Genomic DNA, 12247 nt, shown 5'->3' on the forward strand with positions numbered 1-12247 from the left:
CTGACGTGAAAGACCGAGATGCCGCCTTCATTTCCACGAGTGCACAAAAATAACGTACCAAGAATTTTGATTCGCACCAGGATATCGTGCTTGCAACTTGTACGCCGGTTTTTAATCGACTGTTCTAAAATAAACTTACCGCAAACTCGTCGTTAACTGAGATTGTGTGATTCCAAGACATGAACTGCAACACTTCAAGTGAATTCATAGTCACACTTGTTACTTCAAGTGAATATGAATAATTTCTACGGATTCTATCTAACTTCTAGTATGATCAAAACCTCGAGTCGCATCACTTTCAGCCGTTCGTAGTGCCCGCCAACAAAAAAAAAAAAAACTAACCAACGTGGTTAATTTCGGTATCCTGAAGACTTCTCGTTTTCTACTTTGTTACATGATGTAAGGAAACAAGGTGAAACAATGCGCATACACTTTAGTTGAACCAATCAGAAAACATATCCAAGGTGACGTCATGTAGGCTCGATATTTTGTCCTTTAGTGTTTACATTATCATTTTTACAACTTTTGACTGCACAAACTGGCAATTTTCAGCAAACAGAATGTATGGAAATAAATAAGTAACCTCAAGTAACCTATTTACGTGATTTCTGTGACGTCACCTTGGATATGCGCAGACTGAGCGAAAATCGGTCTTCAGTTCCGGCACACCTTATTTCCTTACATCATGCTTTGTTAATTGAAAAAACGTCGCTGTAAGATCACCGCCAGATTTAAACGTGATCCTGAACTCCGTACCTGGAAGAAATGGCCAAGGGGTGAGGACTGGTCCCTAACGACGTCCGGCTCCGTTGCTGCGAGCCCTCGGGTCACCATGGGATATGCCAATTTCGTGTATCTCAGATTTACCCTGGAGAGGACTTCGCTTCTCCTCGAGGTCCCTGGCGTGTAATCGAGGGGCAAGATCTCCGGGGACCTTTCGGGCGACGGACCAACCTTCGGGTATAGTGCGCTTTTATTTTCTGACTCATCCTGCTGGCCATTCGTTCCTTCGTTCGTTCGTTATCGGATACACGATGCCCGTAGTGCAGTGCATCGCAGTCCAGCAGCCTACTTGTCGGATCCCTTCTCTCCGGCGATGGGTTCTCGATAAACGCCCGACGACTCCCTCGCGACATATCAAACAAACCAACTATGCTGCCCCTGGCAATAATGTACTCACTGGCCCACCGACGCCCCCCTATGCTGCTTTCAAACAGTCACCACACCAACCTCTGACGTCTCATCTCGTGTTACGTGACGTCATCTAATATGTTTAGACGCATAAACGAATGGTGCATTTTAGAAATACGACGGACCTAGTTTCGTTTGATTTTCTGAGATGCATTAGATTTGAATCTGCTCTGATTAAAGCCAAAAGAATATAGAAAATTGAAAGATCCGTTGGTGATTGGTAATCGTGGTTTTTTTTTGCCCTTCGGTCGTCGTACTTTTATCTCTTTAGTTAATTACTGCGGCAAATTGAAATGATCCCATGGTCGCATTCGGCGCCAATAACACTTGTCGTAAAATATGATTACGTATCTTTATAGACCTATAATACGAATTTGTTCTCCATAAAATAATAGTGCCTACTTTGACGAAAACACAGATTTGTCTTAGGAAATTCCTGAGGGAATCACTTTATGAGTGAACGTCTACAAATGGGGAAAACAGCAGCAATAATCCGAGGAACTAGAGTTGATCAAACTATTCAAAACAATCACTGACACAATATAATCGTTCAAAGTGTCTGAAACTCATTTTAGCTAATTAATCATAAGCAGGCGCTAGATTTATACAAGTAAGGAATTGACTAGTTGTTAAGGAAATTGTTATATTGCTGTTATTCGTTTCGTAGCCATCTACGCCCGTGAACAAAAAGTCGCGTGTGAGGATCATTTGTGTACCTATTCTACGGAATTAGTCTCGAAAAATGTTATTCGTACGGTAAATGCTTCTTCTTTTCTCAAGTGTTCGAGGCCGTAAAAATTTTAACGAAATCGTACAGATCTATTGCTACAATGATAAATACGCTTGGATCACGAGTTCCAGGAAGCTGATTTACTGTTTGAAAAATAGTGCAGTTCTTTAGAAAATTCTTACCCCCTGACATACTTGTGAACATTGGACTTGACCATAACTATTCATAAAAAATTCCATCTTGTTCCAGGGCTTCAGGCCGAGCTTTACTACGTTCGCAGCGGTGTAATCAACGAGTATGCAATGACGTTCGTGGTCCCGGTACCGGCGCAGGTTCACAAGCTGCACTTTACATGGGAAAGTCTAGCAGGTAGACCGGTAAGTCGTTTGAAAACAATTGCACCGTACCTTCTAGCAAAATATGAACTGATATTCTTTGTGGGCAGGTAAATGCACGTGTATGTACGGCTTGTCCCGGCCGTAACCATTCCGGGTAAAATGTATATATTTCAGCTCGTAAAGTGCAGCCGCGGTTGTGTACCCTTCGGTAATCATCCAAGCTGGCAAAACACTTCCAAGATTCGCCGTATGGTTACACGAGCGTATATAATTCCGACTCTCCGCTCCTTGCATCATTCGCGAGCCAGCAGACCGCGTGTATCCACTCTTATCGTTAACCCAGCCATCGAAGCGTGCGCGCAACTCTGCAACCCATTTCGTCCGCCCGTTCCGCAACCTGGTGAAGATGCTTACTGATGCGCGCTGCTTCCCAATGACGCAAAACGAATCGTATAAGAGTATCACGGAAAACCCGCTACTGTAGCAATCCGGAATCTGTTGATTGCGATGAGCTTGTGGAAAAGACGAAAGTGTGTTTTTCCCCCAAAGAATCACAGTATTGCTTCCGATGATCTCGGGAAATGATCGATGCACCTAGGTTCTTGGGATAGGAGAAGGAAGATCGAACGTAAGGAGATTAGCTGCAAGGTCTGTCCCCCTAATGCCCCTGATAACTCGTATTTACTTTGAACCGGGAAACTTGAAGTTCATTGGGAACTCAGCTGTTGGACAACCTGAAAACGACCATAAGTAACTTTCTTGGAAAACTATGCACTGCGCTTATCCTCCGGAATAGTGAGGGGCGGGAGTCTTCGCTGAAGAATTACAGCTCTCAAGGAATGGCAGACTGTACGGGCCCCGAAATTCACGGCATGTGGCGTACCTCGCGGTGTTGGATTGACTCGTTCAGGAGGAGTTTAAAGAAATCCACAACCACCCGGGAGGGGACAAAGTATAGCCACGGCTTGAGCCTCCTTCGGGTTGACACGGAAGAGTGACGAGCTGCTCGAAGACATCTGTCAGACGTCTTGACTTAACGCACGCGGTCGGTGTCCCAAATAGCTTTAAAAGGCCCGAACACGCGATCCTCGGCTGGTTGACCAGTGGTATTGGTACCTGCGATACGCGCACACGGCGCACGATGCGAACACAGTCACTTTGACCGGAACTTGAATTATTTCGAACTGCAGAGCACGATGAGCGGTCGATTCGTCGCCAATTTTGCCAACAGCATTTAACGCTTGAGTTCCTCGCAGCTGAGCACCGATCTGTGCAACCGGATGTCCTTCTCTTTTTGTTTTCTTCACAAATCGTTCTAGACTATTGTGATCAGCGCGTACTCGTCGAGTTTATATATACGTATATACCTATAGAAGCGGAAATTGACCCGCTGGGACGGAGAAAAATAGAGGGCTGCAAGGATATTGCATTTGTATTGTATCAACATGAAAAATGAAGATGATTAAATTGGAAATTATCTCATCTCAAATTTCGATTGGTTTCCGAAGTCACATCATGCGTGTTCTCCTCATGAATTACTCACTCGATACTAAACTTAAAACTGTAATGTCTTTCGTTGTGGTGCGATTTTAGTTTCAACAAAACGCAGACGGATGATTTTCGGATTCCTTTGCACGAACAGCGGTTCAGAATAGACAAATTCTGGTTCGCGGTATTGTCTTATTTAACACTAGAACTACCAGACCAGTCAAAATGACTCGTTTTACATGTTCACTTTAAAATCCCTACTTTGTGTCAAATTTTTTCAAATAAAAATTCAAATAAAGAAGAAATTCTGACGGCTGATCTGTATAAATTATATACGTTTTCAATTACTGTCAACCATTTTGATTCCAGCTACCTTATGCAATGTCGGTGAACATCAGCAACCCGTCGGCATTAACCAGTTCCTTGAACGTCTCTCAAGTTGGTGAAATTCCAATAGGCGGAGTGCAAACTTGGGCCTTGTCTCTAAACTGTGGGCCATACGACGCTGAGGTTGATCTTGCGCTTCGCATCGACGTTTCGCGGTCTCGTTATAACACAACGAGCGTAGTTCTTCGCCGGAAGAAAATATGCCTGAAGGATAACGGGTATCCCGGGCCGGAAGAAGTCCTCGTTGCTGCCCCCGGGTCCAGTTCCAGTGGCCAGATATTTTACGCCTCCATAGGCTGCGCTTGCGCCTTCGTTGCGGCCATATGTGTTCTCGTCGTCGCGTACTATGTGAGGGACAAGAAGACCCGAAGACATAGAGATCCTCTGCAGTAAGTAATCCTGAGAAACCTAAGGATGTCGGAGAATTTTGTATCAGGAGAAAATTATTAAATTTCCGTTTCTAACATGGGAAAATCAAATTTTGCATTCTTTATGGGGAACGATTGTAATTTTCATGCTAGAAATTTTACGTTCTCGAAACACTTTTCCTTAACTCGTTCATCCATTCGTTCTGGTAAACGAAGTTCGAAAAATTTTTTCGGTGGAATATTATGGGCCACTTTGGCAGTGTTTGGATAGGAGTGAAAATGGTTGGAACTTTTCGACCGATGATAAAGTAAACCGGCTTTTCATCTTTCGCCTCCAGAGAGTCACGGGGCCTCAGCTCTGCCTGCAGCGTAGAAAGGGGCGCGGGTGTTGGTCCAGCTCAGACCTTCTTACCTCCGGAAACACCCCCGCCTTTGTCGGCTGCTTCAACCTCCAGTTACAGGAGATTGGACGACAGACCCAGCCGAGAACTGCACGAAAGGATCCAGGAGATAACCGTTCAAAGGTTTGTTAATGGTTTATGCGTAAGCTGTTGTGACGGGGTTCTCAAAGGTTCAGAAAATCTGGAAAATGTAGGGACATTTGTCTCAATATCCGGAATTCACAATAGTTTTTTTTCTCTGCCGAATCTTATTCCGGCCTGTCACGATTCGTAAGTTACTGGATATTTCGATGTAATATCATTTTCTGAGCTGGCAATGTGATTGTAAAATTCACTCATTGTTAGGGTTCTAATTTCATGAATACTACTTTTATCACCGAAGTCCGAGTGCTTGACCACTTGCCACTTTGTATATATACGTCAGATTTCAAGCTTGTACGATTTCGTAAGATATCACACGGTTTCAAATACTTTATGGAATTTCGAAGTATTTTATAGAACTACAAAGATATTAGAGATTTCAAATGATTTCAGAAGATTTTATGGAATTTCAAATGATTTCAAGAGGTTTCCAATAACTTCGCGTGATCTCATGAGTAATGTACACCGAGTTCCAAACGCGGTCAACCCCTCGCCAAAGTCCAAAGTATTTGTATTCTATCTCCAGAGCTCAATGTTACGTATCTTTCTTTAGAATATTTACGACAATGTCATGCACACATAGTTCCAACTCAGGGCGAAAAGTGCTTTCTCAACATGCGGACGTGAGTTAAGGACGATTTTTCACGTCACTGTAGAACCGCGTCGACGTAAAAGGTACAACGATCAACAGCTCGATGCCTGAAATAAACTCTGTGCAGAGCTTCGGAACGCAATAGGTTGATCTATAGTCTTTACACGGAGTGAGGACGACGTGCACGTTGGTCTAATTTAGTCCGTTTCGAAAATAAAGGGCTGCTTGATCGATGTCGATGATCCTCACTACGTGGAACAACTATTCGACCATCGACGCGTCCCCTGGTATGATTTATTCAATCAGTATTCCTTCCCATCTCAAGGTGCAGAGTTCGCCTACTGAGCATCGAACTTGAGGGCACTTTTGGTCGAGTATACAGGGGCAGCTATCACGAGGAAGGCGCTCAGGCGCCGAGGGACGTTCTCGTCAAAACTGCCGCCGAACACGCCTCTCAATCACAGGTGAATATCGAGTTCCAAAAATAAATAAAACGTAAGAAAGAATAGTAATGTGCCAAAGTTTGGGAGATCAAAATGAATCACCGTTCAAAATGAAGATAAAAAAATTTGCCTCAAATATAGAAGCGATCAAAACTATCTTGATTTACTAGCAGTGGCGAAGAAAATACCGAAAGAAAGATCGTCAACAGGGTCTCGAAATATTTGCAAATGTTTGTTCTTCTTTAATTTTTCAGAATTACCAGAAAAATGAAGGTAACATTAGGTACTTCTTTCAGGGTTATCCGTGAACTTGACTTCCTTCTCTCCTCAAAACTTTTCAAATCGAATCCGATTTAGCCGGATTGACTTAAATCCGCTTTAAACGACAAAATACCGTTGCTCTTTGACAGGTCGCTTTGTTGCTTCGCGAGGGTTTGGCTTTATACGGACTCAGTCATTCGGCACTGCTCCCAGTCTTGGGTGTCTCCATTGAAGACAGAGGCGCGCCGTTCCTCTTGTATCCGCACACCGGCTACAGGAACATGAAGAGGTTTTTGGTCAGATGCAAATTGAGCAGCGAAGGCCCCCCCAGAGCTCTTACTACTCAGGGTGTTGTAGAGATGGCTCTACAGGCTGCCAAAGGTGCTCAGTACCTCCACAAGAAACGCCTCGTGCACAGAGACTTGGCCGCGAGAAACTGCGTGTGAGTATTTTCAATTTCTAACTATTTATGCGACGCCTTTGTTTTACGTCTATAGTTGAAACGCGTTTGTTGCGTATCTTTATCGTCTCACAAACCGATCAGCTTGTTCAATTAAGGATGCAAGTCGAAAACCCATATTTACTATTAATTTTGTTACGAAATAGTCGTAACTTAAGTATTTATCTTATTATTATACGCGTAAGTTACGAAGAGATATCTTTTAAAAGTGGATAAATGTAGAATACTGGAATCACACAGAGATTTTCTTTTTTCTTCGGGTGTCAATTCAATATTGCTATTTGTTGTTCATTATCAGTTTCGGTGCAATGTAGTAAAATTATATATTTCATGATGCCAACGTGATGGAGAAAAAGTGTCTGACTGTTAATGACTTTGTAGAAAAAGTCTTCTGAATAGAATGAGTCATCGTGGAGTGAAATCAAACTAATCATACCACATATTTATTCATTTTTAAGTAAAATTATTTGATTAAATTTAAAACGAAACGTTGGTATCTCCAATTGTATCATCAAGCGCGAGGTTCGGCAAAAGTTTTTAAAAAATTTTTTATTTTTATTTCGCTCATCGGAAGTATAAACGCCTTAAAATTTATCATGATCCATTTTTCGAAATTTCAGAGTGGACGACGACTTGAGAGTCCAGATAACGGACAACGCTTTGGCCAGAGATTTGTTTCCTCAGGATTACCATTGCCTGGGTGACAATGAAAACCGTCCGATCAAATGGCTAGCCATAGAAAGTCTGACAAACAAAACATTTACAACTGCTTCAGACGTGGTAAGATTTAAAAAGTCATAGTTCTAGTTAATGGAAATCACACCAAATCTGGTTACCAACTTATGACAAAAGATTATATTTTTTCCCAAACCCTTTAAAAACTCGTCATTTCATGTCGGCCCGCTTCCGAATTGGCCTGAAACGCGCTACTTTCAGCCTACTTTGCATGCACGAAATGACGCGTTTCAAAAGGGGCGGACAGAAAGTATTTTGTACACCACGGGCGGAATGTGAAAAATCGCCTCCTAGCCGCCCTTGATACACGATATACCATTTCTTTTCCCTGAAAGTTCCACTCCATGTGGGATAACGCGTATATTTATTTCAGTGGGCCTTTGGCGTTCTTCTATGGGAGTTGACCACCCTGGCACAACAGCCGTACGTCGAAGTCGATCCCTTCGAAATGGCCGCGTACCTGAGGGACGGATACAGATTGGCGCAGCCGATAAATTGTCCGGATGAGCTTTTCGCCGTGATGGCATACTGCTGGGCGATGTCCGCTGACGAGAGGCCGACTTTCAGCCAGCTAATTGTGTGCCTGCAGGATTTTCACACGCAACTGACGAGATACGTCTGAGTTGACAACGAAGGGGGAAATAGGAGAGTTGAAAAACGCAGAAGAATAAAACGAAAACAATAATCAATAACAAATGTACAAATTTAGTTTGATTCCGAGAAATCTCAACACGTATTGCTGTATGATCTATATATCTGTAAATATTTTTTTTCGACTAGTGTCTGTTGTAATTTTATAACGAATAACTAATTGCCGGGTCTACTTTAAGGGGCGAAGAAGTCCAGATCTGATTATCAGCTTGCCGGGCGTCAATTGACCCTGAAACTCAGGGTTAAATCGAAGAATGTCTAAGTTATCGAGAAAACGTCCAAGAATGTGTCGGTAAAATCGAAAGTCGTGAATAAACGATAGACGATAGATGTCACGATTAAAGTCGGGTGTGTAGAGTTCCAGTTTTGTGTTGTCTTTCTGTACATACGAACCACAGTGAAGTTCAGTTTTAAATCGAAAGTGACAATGATTCGCGGTTGTTATACTTAATTTAGAATTGTAACATAACTAAACGAGATTAAAGAGACTAAACAAGTATACAGTATGCTCATATTCTTCCAAAATTTTCCGCGAACTATTATACTTGAAGGGAAATACTAACAATAAAAGACGGTATTCCTAAAGAAAGGAATTTGAGACGGATTGGAACATTGACTTTCAAGTTTCAGTTGACGCTCTGGTCTCGATGCGATCAGAGAGAAAACAATTCTTCGTTGATTGTAACTATCGCTACGCTTACGTGCGCAGAATTGTATGCAACTGACTATTAAATTCCGTATCGATCATTATTTGACAACACGTTGAAAGTCCAAGGCCACGATTTTCACGCGATGAGAAAAGATAAGTTATGTTACAGGGGGAAAAAAATTAGCAAAAGATTGACTGCGATCAAGTTACTAAAGCAAATTCGGTGCCCGTGAATTATAAGCATACCTATGATATACGTATACGTAATTAAATTAAGGAAAAGAAAGAAAAGATTTTTGCTGTTGGCAATTCATCACTGCCAATATTTTGCAAATTTATTTTATTATTCCTGAAATTTGAAGAGAGTAGATAATAAAAGAAAATATACAGTTAAGACTAGATTACAGATGTGTATATGAGAATTTTGTATACCGCTTTGCTCGTGAAAAAAAAAAATGAAAAAAAACTATGAACGTTCGATGTGCCAATTTTTGTATTTTTGTATATATTTATTATAACCTAAATACCTTTGTAAATAGATAAATACATACTATAACTTTACATGTACTAAACAACATAACTACACGATGATTACAATAAACGTGTCATTGTCTCTGTAACCCGCGTCATTCTTCTGTTTGGTTTTATTTAGTTAACCTGAATAATTATTCGCATAAGTTAATAAGATTTTCTTACAATATTCTAGTAATAACTACTGAAAAATAACTCACGCACTTGAAGATAAAATAGCTCGAAAAAAGGACGTTCACGAAGGAATCATTCGTCAAGCTATGAAATATGTCTTGTCTGAGCTCCCAACCCTGTAATTCATATCTAGTGGGCGGGTTGGGTAACGAAATTAATGGTGTTTCGGTGACGTCTTGTTTAAAATGACAAATGACAAACGTTCTTTGAAATCGGATATCAAACGAAATTTATTCTCAAAAGGATCGTGACATCTGCAGCCGAGTTAAAAATGAGAAGGGACCTGGCACATGCTTCATTTTCTCGTTTTCTTTTTTTCGGTACCTTTTCTATTTCCTTAGACGTGATGCCGCATGGTGCTTCAATGTGGTGATCATTTGAAAATTAATTCCTGGTTTGATATGCGTTACAATTGCGAACTTGAAATTAATTGTTACGAATTTTCAGGTGAAAACCAAAAGGAGGAAATTCATACGCCACAAACTGCGGGTGAAAAATGAGAAAAGGTTAGTAAAAAATGAGTCGTAGTCTTGCTGCACACTTTGTTGTTCTCAATAAATCAAATCACCTTGAAGCACCTATGTAGGAATTCTTAAATTTTAATATTGAATTAGAAGCAACGTGTATTATTGTATACTCGATCAAACTTTTGTTAGCAAATGTCAGTTTTGCACAATTTTCGTAAATAAGAGAATCCATTCAATAATAATATTCCGAAGAACCTAAGTTTTGGTTTTGAGAAAGTCCTGGGAAAGTTCAAAAGCACTGTGTGTCGATTGATTGAACACGTTTTTATGACGTTGCGGTAAAACCCTTGAACAGTTTCAGGCAATTTTCGCAGCTCAGAAATATGATAATTTATTAAATCATAAATTTGCGGATATCCCATGATGAAATTCATAAAAACTTTTCATTTTTAGGCAACTGATCTCCGAAAGGCCACTACTCATAGAAATAAGAGGGAGCTTTCGAAGCATGAATTAAATCACCTAACGCACAACACGTTGATTTTCAAAGAATGCGATAAACGCGTCGGTGGTTCCCATGTTTAGAAATCGTACAGTGAGCAATTACGGCTTGTGATGTGTTTACTTCTGCATGAAACGGCCATCGATCTATGGACATATTCGAGCCGTCATTACCAGCTGTCATTTTGCCAATGCTTATGGCATCGATTAGTCACGGAACATTAGCCACAGTTCTTTATCAACTAGGCCCCTCTGCAATTCATAGGCCTTGGGAACGACCCGGCCAACAGGAAGTTCGAACGTGTGAAAAACCTACACCGCTGTTCCACTGTCAGATATATGTATAACAGTTAGTTAGGATACTTTTTAGGGAATTTCACGTATCTCTTTGAAAACACCATTGAGGATATATGTATGCCGCGTCGATAAAGTCAAATAATTTAATTGAAAAGGCTAGTTCTTGATTGTCTTTTATATCAGTTTGCTAAAACAGAAACATCGGTGGTCTAATTTTTATTAATTGATATACATTAATATTAATCTTTATACATAAAGAACTGCCAGACAATATATTTTTGTTTACATTTTTCGTCTTGTAAATATGCGAAGGAATGAAAAATAAATCGTGATCAATTCTCTGTGTAAAGAAGTAGACATTTTGTTTATATCCCTGGAATATTTATTCCGAGGAAGAACAAAGGTTTAATTAGAAAATGCGATAAGATTTTTAAATGTTTTCCTCGTAAACGGTACAAAACATGAAGGTTTAAACATTGGAGGATATTCCGATATCAATGTACACTGCACATATCCAAGTTGTAGCCGGATCGAAATTTCGACCTATTTCAAAAAGCTGATCGAAGGTTGCTGGATCAGCCCAAATTTCGTAAACACGAGAAACCTTTTTAGACCTATCAACACCTGCAGTGAACGGCTGAACTGACATTCAAGTGACTGTCAAATTGAGAATATCAATCGATTGACATTGAAACGAAACAACGCATGATGTAAGAAGCAGATAGACACACGCGTGTCGCTTCTTGGAACAAATCACGGGGACTCAGCCCCAAGCGGGTCAATTATATGGGACCCAGAACGTGGCCGTTGGCATGAGGTACGAAGTACAATGTACAAAGCTGCATATAACGATGAGATGGAAGAGGAGCGGTCATCGAACGCGGCTATCGGAACGTGACTCCAATTTGTGGCCGAGGTTCTGCGGTCATTTTATCTCCAAAAAATAAACATAATCCATATCCGCAGGCGGCGACCGATGCGATACACTTCAATGTGTATTATAATATGAGTAAGTACAGGTGATGCCCAAGGTGAATGTTGATTTTCACTTCTACCATTGACTTAAGTATCTCGTTGATATTTTTTGCCCGAAAATAGCCGTCGTATACTTCAGACTGTACGTAAAGTCTAACGCGAGTCTCACGAATGTTTAACAATATTCCCACGAACTTGTACCCGTTTACTCTAAGAAATTGATTTTACGTATCGTAGCCTTTGGACTCTGGCAGTAAAAAGTTCAGGTACTCCGAGCAAATTTGTCCATTAACTGACATAGAGATCTCGGATGCGGATCACTTCAGTCGATTTTATACATTATGTTGCGATATGAAGTTGTAAACTTGATTAAACGCGAGAGGAGAGGTTCTATAAAGAAACGTTGCACACGTTGTATAGATGCGTGAACCGCGAACAGAAAATAAACTTTACTTAAGTGCGGGGTG

General features: G+C 40.9%; 1 protein-coding gene across 2 annotated transcripts in view; it reads left to right on the top strand.

The window, feature by feature from the left end:
* The window catches only part of dnt (tyrosine-protein kinase Dnt), a 31662-nt gene extending 22235 nt beyond the window's left edge, over positions 1–9427 (top strand). Inside the window, exons 2-8 of one of the 2 annotated variants that reach the window (XM_046623911.2) lie at positions 2171–2298; positions 4117–4523; positions 4841–5026; positions 5962–6100; positions 6490–6782; positions 7421–7580; positions 7909–9427. In XM_046623911.2, the coding sequence (XP_046479867.1) occupies positions 2171–2298; positions 4117–4523; positions 4841–5026; positions 5962–6100; positions 6490–6782; positions 7421–7580; positions 7909–8157 (1562 nt within the window). In that variant the 3' untranslated portion in view covers positions 8158–9427. The remainder of the gene's footprint in view (positions 1–2170; positions 2299–4116; positions 4524–4840; positions 5027–5961; positions 6101–6489; positions 6783–7420; positions 7581–7908) is intronic. The other variant, XM_046623912.2, reaches the window with a different exon arrangement.
* Positions 9428–12247: the final 2820 nt, after the last annotated feature.

This window comes from Neodiprion pinetum, chromosome 4 (genome assembly GCF_021155775.2).
Source record: "Neodiprion pinetum isolate iyNeoPine1 chromosome 4, iyNeoPine1.2, whole genome shotgun sequence".
Classification (NCBI taxonomy): Eukaryota; Metazoa; Arthropoda; class Insecta; order Hymenoptera; family Diprionidae; genus Neodiprion; species Neodiprion pinetum.